This window comes from Kogia breviceps, chromosome 4 (assembly GCF_026419965.1).
Source record: "Kogia breviceps isolate mKogBre1 chromosome 4, mKogBre1 haplotype 1, whole genome shotgun sequence".
Classification (NCBI taxonomy): Eukaryota; Metazoa; Chordata; class Mammalia; order Artiodactyla; family Physeteridae; genus Kogia; species Kogia breviceps.
The window spans coordinates 72,192,932-72,216,764 of record NC_081313.1 but is presented as its reverse complement, the minus strand read 5'-3'; the positions used below and the strand labels follow the sequence as shown (position 1 = coordinate 72,216,764).

The 23,833-nt window shown below is 39.0% G+C and overlaps 1 protein-coding gene and 1 long non-coding RNA gene across 2 annotated transcripts; one reads left to right on the top strand and one right to left on the bottom strand.

Annotated features, from left to right (window-relative positions):
- Nucleotides 1-270: 270 nt before the first annotated feature.
- On the bottom strand, nucleotides 271-11,436 carry LOC136794027 (uncharacterized). The gene is made up of 3 exons (XR_010840191.1): nucleotides 11,023-11,436; nucleotides 766-966; nucleotides 271-336 (listed from the first exon to the last, which is right to left on the bottom strand). It is a non-coding gene; the product is annotated as an uncharacterized lncRNA (long non-coding RNA).
- On the top strand, nucleotides 11,411-23,167 carry LYSMD3 (LysM domain containing 3). The gene is made up of 3 exons (XM_059063471.2): nucleotides 11,411-11,787; nucleotides 15,952-16,217; nucleotides 20,845-23,167. Exons 2-3 carry the CDS (start codon nucleotides 15,963-15,965, stop codon nucleotides 21,508-21,510), a joined length of 921 nt encoding a protein of 306 aa, XP_058919454.1. The 5' UTR covers nucleotides 11,411-11,787; nucleotides 15,952-15,962; the 3' UTR covers nucleotides 21,511-23,167.
- Nucleotides 23,168-23,833: the final 666 nt, after the last annotated feature.

The window sequence follows — 23,833 nt, the reverse complement described above, 5'->3', positions numbered from 1 at the left end:
AAGTCAAAGATCAGAGTCAGTCTGGCAGTGATGGAGGATGAAGCTGTTTTCCAGAGTTACCTGAGGAGAAATACTGGAAAGGGATTCCACACCAAAGTAGCCAGTTTATTAAATTAACTCAGTTTTGTTCTTTCTCACCACTGACTCATTAAAGCTACGCTGCATTCTTCTCTGTCCCAGGATGAAATCTTGGGTGGATCCCATGTTTCACATTCACTTTTCAATTACTAACAAATGATCTCATGCTCAGATAGTATAAGCAAAGCTTTACCTCCTTCCCATTTACGCTTTGAGAGTCAGTCTGTTCTTGCTTGAGTCTGATCCAGGTGATAAAGCCTACAATGGAGATAGAGGGCATGGTCATTCTTTTTCTCGATTCCTCCCAACTTTTAAACTTATTCATTTTACTGTGCTCTTTTATGGGTCCTTCAGGGTTGGAAAGAAGGGAAAGAGATATATAGAGGTAAAGAAACGTTCTTTCCTAAATCCTAAATGAGTTCTTCGAAGAGTCTCATCTATGGGGATCTCCGACACGGGAGGGCTATGTTTCCCTGGGCAGGCCACTTCTAATTAACCTTTCAGCCCCTGCCTTCTCACAGTCTGTCACAGATCCTCTTGGTAGGGGTCGCTTCATTCTTCCAGATATATCTCTCGAGTGTGGTTATCTTTAAATGATTTAGACTCTCTCTCATGTCCACAACTGACCCTCAGAACACCACACCTTTCCCTTGCCATCACTCTGACTCAGAGCAGCGTCAAACTCACCTTTTCACTTTTTTAGGATGAGTCAGGTACCAGTCTATCTGTCCCTCAAACTAATGTCAAGTTCTCTAAGCAATTCTCTGACTCTCTACCACTCTTGCCTGGGGGTGGCAGAAGTGGAATGCACAGCACAATGACAGCTCTCTCCAAAGGAGTTCTCACGACAAGCCTAAAGATCAATCTCCTGGATTCCACTTATATACCCTGTAGGTAAAAGATAAAAATCACAAAATTAGTTATCAGTCGCTTTACAATGTTAGTTAGTGGTTAATTTTGCAGATTCTAGAACAACTGAGCTCAGAACTCTGCTCTATACTATTTACTAGCTAGCTGACCTTAGACAAGACACAATCTCTCAGCATCCTTACAAAGTACTGGAACACATAAGAAATAAAAGAAATACCTACAACATAAATTGTTTTAAAATTAAGTGTGTTAAGTACTTAGAAAAGTGCCTGGTCCCCAATAGGGAGGCAAATCTACACATTGTGTGTCTTTTGATATGATGCATTGAGAAGTACCCAACATCACCCATGTAGGATTCTTGTCCCCCCAAATTTAACTTGAATCTAATCATGAGAAAACAATCAAACAAATCCAAATTGAGGGCTTCCTTGGTGGTGCAGTGGTTGAGAGTCCGCCTGCCAATGCAGGGAACACGGGTTTGTGCCCCGGTCCGGGAAGATCCCACATGCCGCTGAGCAGCTGGGCCCGTGAGCCATGGCCGCTGAGCCTGTGCGTCTGGAGCCTGTGCTCCGCAACAGGAGAGGCCACAACAGTGAGAGGCCCGTGTACCCCCCCCAAAAAAAAATCCAAATTGAGGTACAGCTACAAAACAACTGCAGACTAGTTTTCTCAAAAATATCAAAGTTGTGTAAGATAAAGTAACTGAGATGGGGGAGGAGAGCTGGGGAACTCTTCTAAATTAAAAGAAACTCAAGAGGCATGACAACTAAATGCAATGCATGAACTTATATAATATTGTATATCAGCTCTAACCCAATTTTAAAAGTTTTTAAAAAGTTAAAAATAATTTTTAAAAATCAATAAAAGAGAAAAAAAGAAGAAATCAATTGCCTATAGATGTATAGGTTTATTTCTGAACTCAGTTTTATTCCATTGAATATATTCTCTATGTCTATCCTTATGCCAATACAACTCTGTATTGATTGGTTTAGCTTTGTGGTAAGTTTTGAAATTGGGAAACATGAGTCCTCCAACTATGCTTTTTTTTTTAAGATGGGCCCATTCTTTTTTATTTATTTATTTTTGGCTGTGTTGGGTCTTCGGTTCTGTGCGAGGACTTTCTCTAGTTGTGGCAAGTGGGGGCCACTCTTTCTTCATCACGGTGCGCGGGCCTCTCACTATCGCGGGCTCTCGTTGTGGAGCACAGGCTCCAGACGCGTAGGCTCAGTAGTTGTGGCTCATGGGCCCAGTTGCTCCGCCGCACGTGGGATCTTCCCAGACCAGGGCTCGAACCCGTGTTCGAGCCGGCACGTGGACTCTCAACCATTGCGCCACCAGGGAAGCTCTGCTTTTTTTTTTGTTAAGAGTGTTTTGACTGTTTGGAATCCCTTGCCATTCATTATGAATTTTAGGATTAGCTTTAACATTTCTAAGTCCATTGGGATTTTCATAGGGATTGCATTGAAATTGTAGATCACTTTTGGGGAGTATTTCCATCTTAACAATCATAAGTCTTCCAATCCACGAATACAGGATGTCTTTCCATTTATTGATGTTGTTTTAATTTTTTCGGCATTGTTTTGTAGTTTTTTGTGCACAAGTCTTGCACCTTCTTGGTTAAATATATTCCTAAGTGTTTATTCTTTTCAGTACTATAATAAATTGAATTATTTTCTAAATTTTCTTTCAGATTGTTCATTGCAGTGTATAGAAATACTAGTGATTTTTATGCATTGATCTTGCATCCCACAACTTTGCTAAAGGTATTTATTAGCGCTAATGACAGGTGGATTCTTCTGTTTGCTCTGCATTCAGTCTGTTGTTATATATTGTTTTGGTGGAAGTATATGAAGAAAATCCAGCTTCTCATATATATTTAGTTAAGATAGGAAAAAAGAATTTTAGCAAGTTTTTCAGATAATTAGAGACATTTGTCTTTGATAACTATATCAAGTCTCAGTAAGTGATAGTTTCTTTTTTTTTTCTTTTTTTAAATTTTTTTTTAAAATGTATTTATCTTTGGCTGCGTTATCTTCGTTGCTGCGCGCAGGCTTTTCTCTAGTTGTGGCGAGTGGGGGTTACTCTTTGTTGCGGTGCTTGGGCTTCTCATTGCGGTGGCTTCTCTTGTTGCGGAGCATGGGCTCTAGGCGCACGGGCTTCAGTAGTTGTGGCTCACAGGCTCAGTAGTTGTGGCTCGCGGGCTCTAGAGCGCAGGCTCAGTAGTTGTGGCACACGGGCTTAGCTGCTCCACAGCATGTGGGATCTTCCCGCACCAGGGCTCAAACCCGTGTTCCCTGCATTGGCAGGCGGATTCTTAACCACTGCGCCACCAGGGAAGCCCCCAAATGATAGTTTCTTAAAGGTTAACTGCAATGTGGCATGTGAAATCATATCAATAAACATTTTTTATTTACTCACATTAAAATCCCTTGGTTTTATACTTTATTATTGTTTTAAAAATATATATTTATTTATTTATTTTTGGCTGTGTTGGGTCTTTGTTTCTGTGCGAGGGCTTTGTCTAGTTGTGGCAAGCAGGGGCCACTCTTCATCACTGTGCGCGGGCCTCTCACTATCACTCCTCTCTTGTTGCAGAGCACAGGCTCCAGACGCGCAGGCTCAGTAATTGTGGCTCACAGGCCCAGTTGCTCCGTGTCATGTGGGATCTTCCCAGACCAGGGCTCGAACCCATGTCCCCTGCATTGGCAGGCGGATTCTCAACCACTGTGCCACCAGGGAAGCCCTACTTTATTATTTTTTAAAAATATTTATTTATTTATTTGGCTGTACCAGGTCTTAGCTGTGGCACGCAGGATCTAGTTTCCTGATCAGGGATGGAACCCGGGGCCCCTGCGTTGGGAGTGCAGAATCTCAGATACCAGGGAAGTCCCCCTTGGCCTTATACTTTAAATGCATCTTTTATCTGTGCATGATTTTGTTAACACTGTACATTTGGAAAATATTAGGTATACTGAGTTATGAACACTTTTTAAGTGTTGATACTTTTCATAATATGATATTTGAAAAACCATGTTATTATAATATCACCACCAATTTCATCACAAAGTTCTTTCAGTTTCGGGAAGCTACCAAACTTATAGAGGCAATAAGTTTTCTAAAATCTAATTTTTGTTTGAGATAAAGCTTGAATTTTATCAATGGTAGCAAACGCTGTCTTGTTTTCCTTGAAGTAACTGGCTTACTCTGTCCATTTTCAAGAAAATGTCCACCACATATACAAGTCTTATTGACCATAGTTTTTCTATCAGTCATTCTATTAAATTTGTGTCCAATGATAAAAATGGCTTGTTCAGCTTCCAACTCAACTCAAGGGCTTTTCTTCCAAACAACCACTGTACTTTGATATGTAGTAGAAGAACTTTATGCAGCTTTACCATTTCATCAGAAAGAATAATAATAAAACTAAGTAGTCAAGGGTAGAAATTTAATAATTAAGGAACATTCTCAAGTAAAGGTTTTTTGTTTTTTTTAAAAAATGAGTGTGGGGAATTCCCTAGCAGTCCAGTGGTTAGGACTTGGCCCTTTCACTGCTGCAGGCCCAGGTTTGATCCCTGGTTGGGGAACTAAGATCCTGCAAGCTGTGCGGCATGGCCAAATAAATGAATAAATAAATAAAATTAAAAATAAAAAATGAGTATGTAGCAGTGGGCAATATAATGACTACTAAAATAGTTTGATGCCACAGCCTTGATTCATTCACGCAAGTACAAATGATACCACAGTGAGCAAGGCAAATAACTTCTTAGAATTATTGTAAAAATAGTTTTGACCTTGAGGACTCTATGAAGGAGTCTTGTGGATTGACAAGACCACACTTAGACAAGTTTGGCAGACCACACTTTGTCAAAAGCTGGCATAGCTATTGAAATGTCAGTTTTGCATAAGACTGCCTTAACTTCACAAATGTTGCAAGAAGTGGATGTTACCATTCTTATCATAATCTCCTTGTTGAAATTTTCCAGTCTACTAGCAGTGTCTTTAGGTGCTCTCATTACACACACCCAACCAGCAATAGTAGTCCCCACTTTCAATTATTATGAAATTGGAATTTTAATGGGGAAAGGACAGATATTTAGAGAAAGGTGAATATGGCTCATGGAAGGTAGGACAAGGCAGGAAGAAAAAAGATTTATTATAAACCCTTTCGTGTATTCACATCACACTCACCACCAAACTCTATCCCATCCAGTTGCTAAAACCAAATAAAGCAGAACAGCTAGCATATCTATTTTACCAGACTAGATTATGTAATGGTTTTAATGGCTTTTGTTTTATGAGCAACCATAATATTTTTATACAAAGAATCATTCTTGGGCTTCCCTGGTGGCGCAGTGGTTGAGAGTCCGCCTGCCGATGCAGGGGACACGGGTTCGTGCCCCGGTCCGGGAGGATCGCACATGCCGCGGAGCAGGCTTTCTCAAGCTAATCCCTTCTTTTGCATCAGCATTAATTATAAAATCTATATAAATTGTCTTTCACAAAGCCAAGAGTAATACACAAGGTATTTTCTTTTGAGGACTGCTGTAGTGAAGCAATAAGATTTAGAAATCTTTATAAACAAATTATTCATTTATATTATGTTATGCTATAGATAACCAAATCTATAGTGTAACCTTAAAGGCAAGGTAGTAAAAGGGAAGTAAATCAAGTTTCTATTAATACAAATTGATTCTCCTATAAAATAACAGATTAGATTTAGAATATTAGAAAGGAAAATAAGTCCTTTTCAAAATAACAGATCAAAAAAAAATGAGTTTCAGTGTGTTTCTTCTTAACAGACTGTTCACTGGTCAACATATACCATTGCCAAACACACTATTCTGTGGAAAGGAAGGAAGGTTCCACTGCTCTCGTTATATGCCCCAGCTGGTAAATCCAAGTGTGAAACCCTCTTTGAAGTCAGCAGGCATTCTTTGCTTCAGATAATTCTGAAAGGATTTAGAAGCCCGATAGGATTAAAGCTTGGAGAAAAGAGGAAAAAAATCAGCTCAACCTTAACTATAAATAAAAGAAAACATGGTGAGAAGGGAGAAGGGAAACTTAGATGCAACAATTGCTACAGTGGTAAATCTGGCTTATTTAGTATTAACAGGGAAAAGAGACTCGCTAATGAAGGTATACAAGAAGGAACCAGTGAAAAATATCTTAAAAACAAAAATGGAGCAACCTCATGAATTTGCGTGCTTTGAAAAAATATTTTTAAACCAAGTATTTTTAATCCAAATCAATCTGATATATTATGTTCTCTCTGATTCACGTCAACCTCTTTCCTGCTCCAGTTACTGCAATAGCCTCCTAACTGATCTACCTGCTTCTATCCTGGCTCTCCTAAATGATCCATTTGAAAGGTAGATAATGTCCTCCTCTGCTTCAAACCCTCCCACGGTTTCCCATCTTGCTGGGAGTAAAAGCCCAAGTCCTGGGAATGGCCTACAATGTCCTATCCGATTTGTCTCCCTCTAACCTCATGTCCTGTTGCTCTCTGACCTTGTGCAATCCACTCCAGCCACTCCGGCCTTCTTGCTGTCCCTCCAATACACTGCACAATTCCTCTAGACCTGGCACTTTGTTGTTCCTTCTGCCTGGCAAGCTCTCCTTCCATGTGCCAACATGGCTCACAAACTGACTCTCTTCAGGCCTGTGTCTATCACTTTTTCAATCAGGCCTTTCCTTACCTACCCAATTGCAAAAGCAACTCCCACTACACAAAACACTGCAAAAAAGATTGTCTATATGTATATAACTGAGTCACTTTGCTGTACAGCAGAGATTGGCATAACATTGTAAATCAACTATACTTCAATAAAAACAACAAACTACGGCAACCTCCTTCCCTACTTAATTTTCCTCCATTAAATTATCACTATCTAACATACTAATGTTTCATTTATTTATTTTATCTCTCTTCCACCACAAGAAACTCAGCTCCATGAAAACAAGGATTTGGACCTGACTGTTTACTACAGATGCCCAGTACTTAAAACAGAGCTTGAAACCCAGTAGGTGCTTAGTTAATATTTGTCAAATGAATAGATGTAATTTCTGTCTATATTTTGTCAGATGGGCACTACCTTCTCATTAGGTATATGCACCTTGCTGTTCTATGATTCTTTATATGGGCATGGAAGCTTTGCTTTGAATTTCTATCTTGTCTTTTCAAATACTGTTGGTTAAGCTAAGGACTGTCACAGGAGTGGTCTCTAACTATCTGGAAAGACCTAGACTAGAACAAGAAAACACTTTTGTGTCTTCATTTTGGAGAACTTTCCATGTATGTCTTCATTTTTTTCTTTATGCTTCCCCACCTCCTGATCTTCCTGACTCCATGAACACATTACTAAATACCTAAGAAATCTAACTGGATATCCACTCTCTGGACTTTATTTTGACTTGCCCTCCAATTCCAGATGCCCTCACCCAGTTCCATTGACTGGGTCATCTCTCATGTTTTCCTTTGGTGAAGTGGACTCACTCAATTAATTCTGTCTGACCATCATAGGTCGTTGGAGGAGTAGGCAAAACAACAAGCATGTTAGATTCTAGGGCATTCACCTGCCCGAATTTGCTTATGTGGCCACAGTAATTGTAGAGCTCATAGGAAACAAGGCATTTCAAATTACAGTCTACCCAGTTCCATTGACTGGGTCATCTCTCATGTTTTCCTTTGGTGAAGTGGACTCACTCAATTAATTCTGTCTGACCATCATAGGTCGTTGGAGGAGTAGGCAAAACAACAAGCAGGTTATAGATTCTAGGGCATTCACCTGCCCGAATTTGCTTATGTGGCCACAGTAATTGTAGAGCTCACAGGAAACAAGGCATTTCAAATTACAGTCTACTTGGGACTTCCCTGGTGGTGCAGTGGTTAAGAATCTGCCTGCCATTGCAGGGGACATGGGTTTGAGCCCTGGTCCAGGAAGATCCCACATGCCGCAGAGCAACTAAGCCCGTGTGCCACAACTACTGAGCCTGCGTTCTAGAGCCCGCGAGCCACAACTACTGACGTCCGCATGCCTAGAGCCTGTGCTCCGCAACAAGAGAAGCCACCACAATGAGAAGCCCGTGCACTGCAACAAAGAGTAGACCCGGCTCACCGCAATTAGAGAAGGCCAGTGTGCAGCAACGAAGACCCAACGCAGCCAAAAATAAATAAATTTATTAAGAAAAACCACTATAGTCTACTTAATTGTAAACATATATAACTATTGCTTTCTATGTGTAACAACTACCTAACTAAAGAATTTAAGAATAGTATTTTGAGTCTATTTTTCATCTAATAATGTCTGTACAGATAGACACTTTTTTTTTTTTTTTTTTAGATAGACACTTTTGAAGTCATTCAAGTCACAGTTAATATCCCTGACATTTATTTGCATTTATAAGCATTTATATTTGCATATATAAATGCATTTATAATTGCATTTATAAGTAACTCTGAATTCCTGAAGTATGCTTGACTCTTCTTTTATCCACATTATGTCAGAGCTGTGATTATAATAATCGCTATGCTTTAAAATCACAGGGTGAACAGCAACTAGGGAGCTCATCTGGTTTATCTCTAGCAGAACATAATCTGAATCATGCAGTCTGGTTTGTTTGTTTTTTTCAAGACTTTTGGAGAAGAGACACAATAATTTTTTCTATATATAGTTTGAAGATCAGAGATGAGGATTTTTTTTAGGTTTCATCTCATAATCCAGTTTTAAATTCATTTAAGTATTTTCTTGGTGTACTACAGTCTTTTGCTTCTAGAAAGTAGAATGAGAAGGAACGGCTGATAAAAGGATACAAGAAGGAGCAAAGAGTTAAGAAGCAAGGATGAAAGAAATCTGGCAGAGGGAAATAAAGAAGAAATATAAAAAGAATTAAATGTTCCATTACTCTTTCATTTTTTTGATTTCCAAGAACCAGATTTCATCTGGTTCTTTTTTACAGACACTCACTACTTGAATACAAAGTACAAAGAGACTCAGGAATGATTAAGGGGTGCATGGTTGACTATTGGTTAACTGTGGATAAAACAAGTGCAGTTATTCATCAATAATATGTGTTCAGTCTTAATATTTTTAAATAATAATAAAAGCACAGTCTATGTAGAGAGGTCTAAAAAGAAAAGGCAAAGTTTCCTGCCACATCTAGTGCTTTCAACCACTGTTAAAAATTCCTTTAGTAATTTTCTAGAAAGAAAAATTAAATGCATTTTCCTATATAGATATATGAATGTGTGTGTGAGGGGGGCGATGAGGGCTGTGCATTTAAAATTTTATTACAAAAGAATAACATACCCCCTATGTGGCAGCTTACTTTTTTCTCTTTAAAATACATTTTGGAGACCTTTCCATGTACCTAATCATGGAAGCTCCATGAATAAGGAAACTTTGTCTTTTTAAGCATTGTACCCCCAATGCCTAGAACAAAGGTCTCACAAATACTTTTTCTCCAGAAAAAATGTGTTAGGTAAATGAATAAATAAATCAATAAGAAAATAAGAAAAACAACTTCATTGTTTTGAGCAAAGGCATAATATTGCATTATTTAAATGTACCAGAAGTTTCCAGTGTGTTATTGATGAACATTTAGAATATTTTCAGATTTTTGGCTATTACTGTAGTAAACATTCTTGAACCTATCTGTTAAATCTTACACATATTTATCTGTAAGTGAATCCAAGGTAATTACTTTGCAATGTACTAGTTCAGTCAATTGCATTTTTAAGTTTCACATTTCCAAGTAACACTCCTAACTGGTTGCATCACTTTACACTCTTATTAAAATACAATTTTTATTCTGGGGCAAACCACAAAACCTAAATGTTTAATGTCAGAAATACACATTCATAGAAACTACATATTCTTTCATCTACAGCCTTTTAATAAAAACTGTGTCAGATGAGATCTAGAAAAACTGAAAATCCTTGTGGCCTTGCTCAGCACTAGGGACATCCTTTTTCTCAAGGACAAAGTACTTGTTCCTTCTGGCCAGCTTTTTGGAACTTGGCCAAAATTCATGGCTAACTGCTTCCTTTGTATATTCTAATAATAAGATATAATTCTATTACTGTCTTTTTGTAAAAAGCTCAATAACTGCACCTTTGTCAAATATAAATAATGGTTCAAGAGCATGCACATGTCATTGAGAAAGTATTTATATAAAGGAAACAGGTAGCAGTCCTGTAGAAGTGCTTGAAATTCTATCTCTTGGGCTTTCACATGGATTCCACTGCCTATTGACATTAAAATAAGAAAAGTAACCTATATGCAGAAAGAAGGTTGTATTCACATTAACATTCATGAAGGCTGAGCAGCTTGAGCCCTACACATCAAGTAGGGAATATATCCTTTGTTTACCGATGAGAAAATGTCTCAGTGATAAATGATTATGGACAGGGGTGTCACAAGGGCAACAGCATACAGAACAGCTCCGACAAACTTTAAAAAAAAATTTTTTTTAAGTCTTCTTCTCTTCCAGTTCTTTTTGCAGATTGTGGAGCGCAGTGCCTATCCCCTCAAATAAAAGAAAAATATTGCAATGCAGAATTCCTAATCTTTACTGAGGCACCTCCGAGAAAACAAAAAACATACTCTTTGAGAATAATTTAAAACAAAGCTTCAAAGGTTTCATGATGCATAAGTATTCAGACATTCTGAAAAGAAGTGCCCTGCACCCTGCACCCTGCCTGTTTGGGTCTAAAATGTATATTGTTATAAGACAGCACGGTCGTCAAAGTGCAAAGTCTAACGTCAACCCTGGGAGACGTTAGGCACATCGTTAAAACGCTTTACACTCATTTACATAAATTCAAACACATTATCATACTCATTCAGTAAATTTCTGAGAAGAATCATACATGAGGTCATGAATTTGTCATTTTACAAACTAACATCTTATTGACTCCAAAACTGACTTGGTAGACTTTCAGTTAATTTTCAAAACAAAATAAGTTCAGTTATAACTTGTAGACAGCCTTGTCTCATTGAGAATAGAAAGCCTGCAACCAGGGCTCGAGGGCAATTACTTCCCGGGGCCTAACTCTAGGTGGCTCACTCTCCTCACCTAAAAACACAAAGGCTGAAACAACTGTCTCCCGCCGCCCAAGGGTTTTTTCTCCAGCATATTGTCTTTTCTGCAGTAGTCTGGAGGATTCAGCAGGAAGAGTTAGACGCACAGAACAATCTAAAACATGGATGTCGATATTATGCTTTAGGGAGTACTTCACCATCACACAGAAACCTCCAGATGCAGAGCAAGAGGAAATGCACAACAGCCGCCGACAAATCCCCGGCACCTCCCCCTCAGTGTTTTCTAGCCAGCCTTTGCCAGAGCTGTGCGAACTAAGGACAATGGCGCAGCCGGAAGGTCGCCCCGGGCCACCGGGTTAGCCCCGGGCCTTGGCCCTGGATCTATTACGTACTCGGGATGAAGGGGCGGGGCCTAAGGGGAGGAGTCAGGGGCGGGTCTGGAACCGGACCCTACTCCTGGGCTGAGGCTGAATCTCTGCGCCTGCGCGCCCGCGTAGGCCTGTGGTTGGGAAGCCCCAGGTTCTAGGCACGGCCTCGCGCCCCGGCCTCCGCCTCCTCCAGGTCCCTTCCCACCTCCGCCCACTTGACGCGATGACGCACGGCAGGTTTGCGGACGTGGCGGCGGCGCACGGCACGAAAGGCCGAGACGTTGGCTGCGGCGGTGACGGTCGACAGGGGCAGCCAAAAACGGAGGTTCGGCCATGAACTGGCCCTGGTCGGCAGCCCCGGCGGCGGCGGCGGCGGCGGCGGCGGACCTGGTAGCCGTCTCCTCGTTGAGTCCCGCCTGCTAACGGGACAGGTAAAGATGGCGGTGAGAGGTCGGGGGTGGCCGGGTCCCGGCCGGTGGGGTTGGGCCCCAGCTGCACCCTCTCTGGAGGCGGCGCGGACCTCGAGGCCGCAGATGTGGCGAGGCGCCTGGTTGGGGCTTGGACCTCAGCCCGCGTGGAAGAGACTTCGAGGCAGGGGAGACCTTCGAGACCAGCTCCACCAAAGCCCCTTGTTACACTGTCGGGGAAACTGAGGCTCAGAGGAAGGACTCCTACTTGCCCCAATCCCGGAGCAGCGCATTTCCCACCTAGACACACTACATTTTCCCCACAATTTCGTGTCTTTGTTGAATATTCGTTGACAGCATCTCGTCCACATCGTCCAAGTGTGATGGTGTAAGATAGAGATCTGAGATTTAATTCTCGCAGGGGGTAACAGGGAAAGAAAAAACAAGACGTGTGGAAAGGAGGAGGAGGAGGGAAGTTAAGTTTTTAGAAACTGAATTGGCCCTGGCAGGTACAGTCCCTGTGATACTGTTCCAGTGCCCACCTGTGGCCCTTTTATTGCTCTCTGCTTAAGGAATGTCAAAGCGAAACACCCAGCAGAATTTATGCAGCACAGAGGCGTTTGGGAAATCATTTTCAGTCAGAAAGTGAGCTGATGAGTGCTTCAACACGGTATCCATTGTGTTACTTTTGTCATCTATGTAGCATGCAGGTTTGTTTCAGTTTTCTTAAGGAGGGGGTATTCGTGCTTTTTTTCCTGCCCTAAGAGAATTATGACAGGTGAAGAGAATTGAACCAGATGACTTGAATACTGTGTACTTTCTAATCTCTATATACTTGGCTCAGATAATTATATGCCTGGGCCAGAGTCTACCTTTTCATGTCAATTAGGGACACAACCAATTCTTGATTATTCAGAAACAGACTCCACAGTTTGTGGTATTCTACTGCCTGCGTTTCATTCAAAGCGGAGTGAAGAGATCGTGAAACAGATGATGTTCTAGTCTTTAAATATTATATAGCAATATATCATGGAGAGACATTGATATAAGTATCTAAAATGGCTTTGGGGCATTGCTCAGTGAATTTCAGCTGTACTAAGCCGGTTTGGGGTTCTAAGACCAAATTATCAGGGGGACAACGTCTAAAGGGCAGCATAACTGAGTCAGTATAGCCATGGGTAAATTGCTGTATATTAAGTGGTTCATAACTTTTTAAACTTTTTGAGAATTTGAAAACAATAAATATCCCCAGAAAAATGTAAATATGTATAAAATTTTGCCTAGGAATCCGCAGGGTTCACAGACATTCCGTACATTAAAGACAGGAAAGACTGTAAAATAAGTGGAAATTATTATCTGTTTTAGATGAAGGTGAGATACTCTACTCTTTCAGAATAAAAATAAAGCATCCTTAATTTATTATGGTATTAAAACAAGTTTAACCTTTAAGCTTGTTAGAGTTGTCACTTGTTTGAATTCCTTGAAGGAATAGGTATGACTTTAAAACTGCTTTTAAGATGTACAATGTGGTAGCTTTCTTTAGTTTGGTAACTGTTGAGTTAGGAATTCCAGTTCATGATAATAAATAATGAAGCTCTTGGGGGAACAGGTGAAATAATCGACTTAATATATAGCTATTAGTTATTTATGTTATCTGAATAGAAACCTTTGAGTTTTTGAAGCATTACAGTGTTGCCATAGAGCAGAGTCAGAAACTGGTTTTCAAGGGTTCTATTCAATGATATGAAATAGTTCCCAGAATTTTAAAGTATGTCCCGACATAGAGAGTATGTAATCTATTGTCATGTATATTACAAATTGACTTTTGGAGTAGGTCTTTTTCAATTTTTTTCTTTTCACCTGATACTTGTCCATAGTGTTCACAACTGCCTTTGATACATCATTTAGTCTTGGCTTTTACGGCACAACATTTTCTTGGTTTCCTCCTCCTCTGAACACTTCTTTTCGTCCTTGCAGTCTGATTTTCCTTCGTCTAGATACTAAATGTAGCAGTTCTTCAAGGGTCAGTCTTGGACCCTCTTATTCTGCGTGTGAGCGCGCGCTCTCTCTTCTTCCCTCCCTCTCTCTCTCTCTCCCTCTCTCTGTCTCTCTCTTTCTCTCTGTAATCTCATCTACACAGCTTCAGTTTCCACCTATGTGCAGGTGAGTCATGAAATTATATCACCCAGACCTTTCTGAATTTGACTACATAGCCCATTTGACTACTTGACATTCTTTTTGGTTGTCTTAAAGGAATTTACAGTCAAAGTTACCAAGCCCCCCGCCCCCACCAAGCTCTTTTTCCAGTGTTCCAGATCTTAGAGAATGGCACCACCATTAACTCAGGGATGCAAAGAAGAAGTCTTGGTGTGATCCTTAACTAATTTCTTCTCTTCATATCTGAGCCACATCAATTAAGCCTTAAGTATTTTATCTCCCCAAATTCCTCTTACTACCTCTCTACTCTCCATCTTTCACAATAATTGAGAATAATCTATCCTTTCTTATATGAACAATTAATATGAAGCTAAAACTGAATGTGGTAATAGTTTTTTATGTTCTTGTATTGTTTTTTGTTTTTAACATTGACAGACTTTATGGGGGCGGGGATCTGGTTTCCACCTGGGATCCTACCCTCTTAATATAGATAAGAAGGGAGTTAGAAACCTTTGTACAGTATCTGTTCTGGGCCCCCAGGGCAGGAAGGGGGTGATTGCTGGGTGGGCAGGCTGGAAGGGTGGAGGCAGGGCCCTTACCACCTGCATGCCCACATCCACCCTGAACATGAGGGTGGGTTGAGATGCTCTGGGAGGGATGAGGGAGTCCCCAGGCTAGGGGCAAGCTGGCAGCAGGGGCTGTGGCAGGTAGCCACAGCTTCAGCAGCACTTGGCGCCATGGTTGCAGGGCATCTTGTTGCTGGCATCGTCAGTGGTGCACTTGTAGTCATAGGTGAGGTCCTCACCATGCAGGGTGCAGTGCAGGATATGTGAAGATGATGATGGGCTTCTGGCCCTCCATGTGGGTGACGAGAGAAGCAGCTGGGCTCACAGGAGTGGTTGATGACACCGGCAGCGTTGCCATGCATCGTGGCGTCCCCACATCAAAGTCATCCATTCAGAACATGTAGCACCCAGTGCCCTTCCCATCGGAGAACTTCTCCCGCTTATTGTTCTTTTTTAATGAGGATAGATTAACTTGATGAAGGTGAGTTGAGAGTGAGTACACTTAGGTCACCTCTTATCTCAGTCAGTCTTACGATGTCTTTTCTGAAGTAGAATTGTAGAACTTATAATCTGTTCACAGTCTTTATAGACCATAAGTTGAGTTTCATGAAGACTTTGGTTAAGTTAAAGTTTGGTGAAAAGCTGCCAGGGAAGAAAAGTCCCTGGTTGAGAGCAAAATTATGACCTGTATAGAAGGCACATACTATACTAAATAAAAATACTGAAATCAGGGCTTCCCTGGTGGCGCAGTGGTTGAGAATCCGCCTACCGATGCAGGGGACACAGGTTCGTGCCCTGGTCCGGGAAGATCCCACATGCCGCGGAGCAGCTGGGCCTGTGAGCCATGGCCGCCGGGCCTGCGCGTCCGGAACCTGTGCTCCGCAACGGGAGAGGCCACAGCAGTGGGAGGACCGCGCACCGCAAAAAAAAAAAAAAAAAAAACTGAAATCATCGTGATCCAGGGAAGTGGGTAGGGAGTTCAAAAGACAGTTCAATCCCATGGAACTTAAAATGCAGAACAACTCAGAAAGTTTGGGGTTCATAAAAGTGTTGTGTGTGTACATATAAAACATATACTTTGATTCTATCAAATCTGTAAATTGTATATATGATCACACGTTTTAAAGACATAATACAAAATTATTTCTGTAATTTTCTTCACATACTCAGAATGGGGAAACTTAATTTTTTGACCTAAAAAAATATAGCAATTTGCCCTTGTTAAAATGTAATAATCATCACCATGTTTTGTGATATATGGTCTATAAGAATGGATTATTTCTTCCTCCCATCCCATTGTCTCCATTGCCAAATACGTTCACGGTACTTCAACAACTATAAAACTTGAACCTAAAACCATTCTTTAAAAAACAAAAGATAAAGTGTCCTGAATATAAGATTCATGTAAATTAGTCAAATGGATCAGCCACATTCCAAAGTTTTCTCTGCCTTCTTTTCCTACCAGATTTTGACATTATGGCAGGGAGGCATCAGAATCGTAGTTTTCCTCTTCCAGGAGTTCATTCAAGTGGTCAAGTACATGCATTTGGAAATTGTACAGACAATGATATGTTGGAGGAGGATGCTGAAGTGTATGAGCTTCGATCCAGAGGAAAAGAAAAAATCCGAAGAAGTACATCAAAAGATAGACTTGATGACATTATAGTATTAACAAAAGATATACAGGAAGGAGACACTTTAAATGCAATAGCCCTTCAATACTGTTGTACGGTAAGTTTTAATTTGATTTTGCATAATGCAGCCCCAAATAAATTATTTTTTCATGGCACAAAATTGAAATAAATTCTGTGCCCTTTTATCTTGTATTCCCCCCCACCCACTTTTTTGTCTTTTCACAGAAATCAGTATCATGGTGGTGGATGTTAACTTTTTAAATTTTTAAGTGAATACTTGAATTTCTGTTTATTTCTAAATCATGATTCTATTTTCAGATTGAAAAACACTCAAATGTGTTTATTTTTCTCCTTATTTAAGTTGTAAGGGAATGTAGAAATATGTAAGGGAAGGTTTTTCCTGCCCCAATTCCCTGAGATAACACACGTTGGTGTATTTCTTTCCATACCCTTTTTGGGGGGGAGATATAAATGTGTGTAGTGATTTTTGTGTTTTAAAAATTGGTTATATTATACCTATTACTCTGCAAGTTGCCTTTGACTTTTTCATTTCTTAGTATGTCATGGATATAGCCTTATAGATCTAACTCATTATTTTATGTAGCTATATGATGTTGCATAGTATGGATGTACCATAATTATTAAGTTGTTCTCTTACTCATTGATAGGATTTTCTCCATGTTTTGCATTGTGCAGTGAATATCATCACAACTGGTACCATATTTCTGTGAAATAGATTCTCAAAAGTGGGATTTATAGGTGAAAAGTATATTTTTTATTTTACTAGGTATTAAACTCTGTTTAAATCCATTTAATGTCTGTGTCATGTCCATCTTGTATCCATAGCATGGAATCTGTTTTCATGTAAACACATTGATATGGAAACTGTTGATATCTTTCGTTTTCAAACTTTTTATTCTCATGCTCCCAAAAGAACTTTGAAATGTATATACTGTGTACCTCCTTGCACCTTTTAAAGTGAACATGTTAGGGCTTCCCTGGTGGCGCAGTGGTTGAGGGTCCGCCTGCCGATGCAGGGGACACGGGTTCGTGCCCCGGTCCGGGAAGATCCCACATGCCGCGGAGCGCCTGGGCCTGTGAGCCATGCCCGCTGAGCCTGCGCGTCCAGAGCCTGTGCTCCGCAACGGGAGAGGCCATAAAGTGAACATGTTAAATACATCCTGACTTAAAGTAGTTATAAAGGATTTAATTTCCAGAATGTTGTCAATATTGATATTTGAAAATAAGACTATTAGAATACTCTTTAAATATATGCATGGAATCCTAGATACCACCAGGATTTGCTACCTAAAATTATTCATTTAAAATATATATATATGAGCTCTTTTTTTAGTAGCATGAAATTTTATATTTTAAAAATTTTCATATATTTAAAAATTTTTTCTCCTTGATTAATATTTTCATCCCCCCAAAAATCTTTCATAGTATAAAATATTTTTATCTTGAAAACCTTTTATTGATTACCTGTCATAGTTCTCTGCAATAGAAACACATACATATATTGATAAATTTATATATATATACTTAAATTTAATTTTAAAGTCTCTGATGACCATGAGGTTCTGTGTATTATTTTTCCTGAATAATTATTGCAATTATTCACAACTGATCAAAACAAATATTATAAATTTTAATTTAAATGTTTAATAAATATTTTATTGAAATGCATTTCTTGATGAGGTAAGAAAAGCTGGGTTTGGGTTTTTTTTTGCGACTTGTTCATGTATGGCATCATTATTTATTGTTAAATCAGAAAATATCTGATTTCATTCTTTAATGCAAGTAAAATTGTTAATGTGTTCTGTAGAGAAATAAGACCACTGAGAAATAAATTATAGAATGTGCTTTAGAAGGATGATAATGGAAAGTAATCAAGACTTTAAAATTAGGGGCAAGACTGAAAATATCAAGGTGAAGATCCAAGAGGAGAGTGTGGTCCAGCAGCTTTATTAGAGAAAGACATTAGTTTTCTTTTAATGTGCATAGAATATTTTCTTAGAAAAAGAGAAATTTGAAGTGCCATCTGAATGATTAAAAATAGGTCATATTTCCAATGAAGTGAAAAGGAGAAAGTATTTCAGGCATGACAGTGATGTGGAGATTTCAAGAAGGAAATAAGGCGGACAACAGGAAGTTTAATAGCTGTTTCAGAAATGAGTGACACAGACTAGGATGAAGTGCTTTAAGATAACTGAGGGAAAGTTTGATATATAGTAAGAGAACATCATTGTAAAATTTTAACGAGTGCTGCAGAATTGGGGGGTGGGGGACCTGCTGGTGAATTAGAGGGAATCCAAGAAAGAAGTTACTGGAAGATGATCCAATGAATATGATTAGGGCTTAGGCTAAAATATTTATAGTAAAGAAGAGAAGAAGCCAATAGAAAATGTACTGAGGGGGAAATCACAGGGTGTATCCACTGTTTACTTAATTAAAATGAAGAGTGATGAAAGGCAGTTAGCTGAACATTAGGGAAAAGATGGTGTTGGCCACAATAACGGGAAAATTGATATAGCAGAGATAGGGAGTTAAGCAGAGCTCCCTTTTGACAGAGCTCAACTAGCAAAAAAAAAGATTAACCTTACAAAAGGATTTATCATTTAAAAATATGGTAATTAGTGCTATATTCCACTTATAAATATTCAGCCTTAGGAATTATTAAAAATATGCCTGTTATAAAACAGTGATAAGAGGAACAAAAGGTCAAGGTTACATTTGGAATCCTAAATGTAACCAAGGAAGGTAGCATAACAGAGAAAATATTATAGGGATATTTAGAGAGATAACCTAGGTAGATGCTAAACCTTATCCTGGTTCAGAAAGATTATTGAGTAGTTATTAGAATATACAATACCAGGCAAAAGAGCATTTAAAGAGAATAGGATCAGGCTTTGGGGTTTGTCAGTGAATCTTCATTTGCCTTAAAAGAGTCTCAAGGTAGTAAAATGACAAAGCACCCTTTAACATTACACTCTTATCTCCAAGTTACTGTTCAGTCCTCTCTCCCTTTTTCTCCCACACATACACTTCAAAGGAATTGATTTTTCCAATAAGAACTCTCATTCTTCATCAGTAATATGCAGTTAATCCAGGTCACTACTACCTCCTAAAAACCCTGTTTGACAACCTGGATTCTGCAGGTTTCTGACTTTCCTACTATTAAAATTTAATAACAGCTAACATTTACATACTGTGTGTCACTACTGTAGATGTTCTTTGGACATTTTAATACATTAATCTTCACAGTAACCCTATGTGGTAGGTAGTATTATTACTGTCATTTTACATATGTGAAACTGATTTGCAGACAGGTTAAACAACTTGCCCCAAATCATACAGCTAGAAAGTGTCAGGACCATGCTTCAAACCCAGAGAGTCTGTGCTTTTAACCATCATATAGTACTTTCCTGGGCACTGTTTCTTAATCTCCTTTGTGGATTTCTCTTAACTCAGCATACCCCTCAAATGTTGGCATTCCTCAGGGATCTTTCCTATGTTACCTTTTTCTCCTAGACTTTTTCTAGTGAATCTACTCTTGTGACTTCAGTTACCATTTTTGCTGGTAATCCATAAATCTATAGCTGAAATCATTCTTCTGAATTTCAGGCATACATTTATAACTGCCTTTGGACATCTTCCACTTGGCACATTTCAAGCACCTCAAAGTCAACATGTGTGAAATCTGCGTTCATTCTCTTTTATCCCTCTACAGTGTTCCATAATCTCAGTGAGTGACATCATTATCCATCGACTTGGCCAAGCCAGAAATCTAAGTTTTATCCTAGACTCACTTTACCTCTCTGATATCCATCAGTTGATAAATGATCATTGCTTGGTTTACAGCATTGATGGAAATGATGGATTAATAACTTAAAGGCAGTTGGAGAGCCTGGCATAGTAATTGGTAACCTGAGAAACACTCTCCTGCTCCCCTTACTCACAATGGCAGGTGGAGAGAACATGTAGACAGGTCGAGGACTATATAAAATATATAAGGAAAGCTTATAAAAATGGCTGATCTGGGGGATAGTTGAATAATGCATTTACACCAAGAGGTTTGGGGAAAAATGGCTTCAGGAGACAAGTGAAGGAGACAAATCATCATATTTTATCAATTCTAAGGTGTATTTTTTTATACATTTTAACATCTTTGAAGTTATAATGGTGGCATCTTCAATATTTGGTGGGGTTTTTTTTTACCTTAATGATACATAAAATAATGGCACATCTTAGAGTGGATTGCATCTTGGTTTTGATAAAATATGGTACTTTCAGTTGGGTAAGTTGACATTTGGCTATACTCTTAATCGCCACATTAGAAGAAAGAACATAAGTACCTGTAATCCTTCCTTCACAAATTGTTTACAAGTGGCAGAGGTATGATATTTGCACATGATATAGAAAGAGAAATACCAAAAGATCCTAGAATCTACTTAAATAGCTAGGATTAGTGTTAATATTGATAATATGTGGGTGATTATAGAATGTAATTGGTGATTTCTTAAGACTGGTAGATCAAGAATGGTATAGAACTGTTACCCACAAATAATATAAAATCCCCTCTGGATGTGATAACTTACTACTTCTAATAATTAAGCTCATTTTCCCTCCAAAAGTAACTGGGATGAATGAATATTACTACTTCTATTTTGATTTAGAATTTAGTTGAATTTTGCTTTTTTTTTTTTTTTTTTTCTTTACAGGTAGCAGATATCAAGAGGGTTAACAATCTCATCAGTGATCAAGACTTTTTTGCCCTTAGGTCTATCAAAATTCCAGTAAAAAAGTTTAGTTCATTGACTGAAACACTTTATCCTCCAAAAGGAAGACAGACTTCACGTCCTTCATCTGTTCAATACCTTTCAGAACAACAGCAAGTTTTGTCAGCTAATGATTCTCTTTCTTCCAGTGAGTCAGCTGGTAGCTTTTTAAAAGAAGTAGACCGAGACATAGAACAAATAGTAAAATGTACAGATACCAAAAGAGAGAACCTTAATGAGGTAGTGTCTGCCTTGACAGCACAACAAGTACGTTTTGAACCTGATAACAAAAACGTTCAACGTAAAGATCCTTATTATGGAGCAGACTGGGGAATAGGGTGGTGGACAGCTGTAGTGATAATGTTGATAGTAGGCATAATAACGCCAGTATTTTATTTGCTATATTATGAAATTTTAGCTAAAGTGGATGTTAGTCACCATTCAACAGTGGATTCTTCACATTTGCATTCAGGAGTCACACCCCCATCACAGCAGAGAGAAATGGAAAATGAAATTGCTCCAACTAAAGGAATACCCTTTGGCCCACAAGATGACCATAAGCTTTATAGTCAATATTCTCAGTTACCTGCTCCTCAACACAAAACATAGCAGTTAGTTCAGTTACAGTGTTAGCGATCACATGTGTATCTGGAATGTGGTGGGTGAATCAGTTATATTAAATAACCACTTCAAAGGCAGAATTTAGGGAGATTGAAGATGCTTTGTTTTTCACCTTTTTTTGTTTGTTTGTTTTTTGGAGCCATTTACAAATGGATTGAGTATAAAATCCCTACAGCTGGGCTTCCCTGGTGGCGGAGTGGTTGAGAGTCCGCCTGCCGATGCAGGAGACACGGGTTCGTGCCCTGGTCCGGGAAGATCCCACATGCCGCGGAACGGCTAAGCCCGTGAGGCGTGGCCGCTGGGCCTGAGCGTCCGGGGCCTGCGCTCCGCAACGGGAGAGGCCACAACAGTGAGAGGCCCGCATACCGCAAAAAAAAAAAAAAAAAAAAATTCCCTACAGCTGCTAGTTGATACTGAAAGCAGTAAATCTGTATATCTGTTTTATCAATGCGTAAAGCAGAAATGAATTTAAATATGTGTCTCAGAAGTTCCTGGAAAATGCATTTTTTCTTATTCAGGACTGGTTATGTTCAAATTTTATTTTTTAAGGAATTGTTTTTGGTTTGAGGTTATTAATAGTAAATTCATTAAGCAGAATAATGATAGCATTGGATGTCTGCAACTGAAGAAAATTTATTACTAACCATCAAAATATTTAGTTGTAGAAAAGTCTGATCCTAAAATTATTTGATAGGACTTAAAATTTCATTTCAAAACTTAAAAAAAACCCCACATTTAGTACATACGCTATGAAAACATAAGTAGAACAGAAAGGGGAAAGAAATGTATAATGTCTGTAATAGAAGCTGAGATATATTATTATTTTTAAGCCCCCAAATTAATGTGTTACTGTTGGGAATTTGCCATTTGGTCACTAGAACACTGGATTTTGTCAGGACCTAAAAGTTATCTTTGTCTCTTAAAGAATGCTGCCTCTGCTTCTGTTTTTTAAGTGACTATATTTGCCTCTGATATTTGAAAGCACTTTTGTTGTTCTTTGATGAAAAGTGTTGTACATGTACAGATTAGCATTAATTCAGAAATATTTCCTTACATACTGTGTGATAAGTTGTTGCTGTGTCACATGTAAGAACATGCCTTAATTACATTTAATGCCTTATAATACTTTATGTAAACTAGTATAATTTTTAGAATTAAAATTAAGCATTGTTTCAGATGGTCCGATAGGATTCATAACATAGGCTGTATAAATTTGTCTCCACCTTCACTGTCAGGCACAAGTTAATGGGATCATAACATTTTCGTTGTCTGTCTCTGAGGTCTGTTGCAGAAAAGCAAGGGTAAAGAGACCTTTTGCATTAGCAAAAACAGACAAATTGCTTTGTATATTGATCCCTTAACCTCTGTTTTTCAAAGAGAAAATGTTCAGCTTAGGTCTTTTTTCCCTGACCTACAGCATCAAATTGGGGAAGAGAGGCCAAAGGTGTATATGGATTGGTCAAAAGAGTGCCACTTTTAAGATCTGTTGTGGATCAGAGTCTGGCTAAATAAGCATTGGCATACTGATTCCATCATTTAGTTTTTAAAAGTATGTGTTTTAAAAATGCTATCAAAATGATTCATTTGGTGGAGCCTGGCTTGCCTATTTGTGTATAATAAAGTATGTACTTTAAGATATATTATACCACCTCATTTTCTGGGCATTATTTCCTAACTTTTAATGTTTCAGCTTTTTGACCAGTCATTTTATGTTTCAAACTTCAGTCTTTTTTGTGTGTGTGTGTGTGTTACGCGGGCCTCTCACTGTTGTGGCCTCTCCCGTTGCGGAGCACAGGCTCCGGACACGAAGGCTCCGGACACGAAGGCTCAGCCGCCTCGAGGCACGCGGGATCTTCCCAGACCAGGGCACGAACCGTGTCCCCTGCATCGGCAGGCGGATTCTCAGCCACTGCGCCACCAGGGAAGCCCCAAACTTAAGTCTTGATACAAAGTGGGGTGAATAGATATATATGCTTAATGAGGCTTAATGTACTTTCAGGAGCAGTATATCATAGAAAGACAGGACAAATATGTCAAACATGAAAGCCCTTGCATGTATTAGTGGGCCTTAGACAATTACCAAAAAGTGTTAATATGGAAGTTTGTAGCAAATTGATTTTTTGAGTTAACTCTATTAGTTTAAGATTTAAAAAATTGTTTTAATGTGCTTTGGGCATCTTGAGAAAAGTATGATCTTTCTAATTTATGCTCAGTGTTAACTTGGTTAGTTTACATTGTATTTATTAAGCCTGCTGAAAATCAAGTTTCAAGAAAGAAAATACACATTGTTTTAGGATAGAATGGGCTAGAT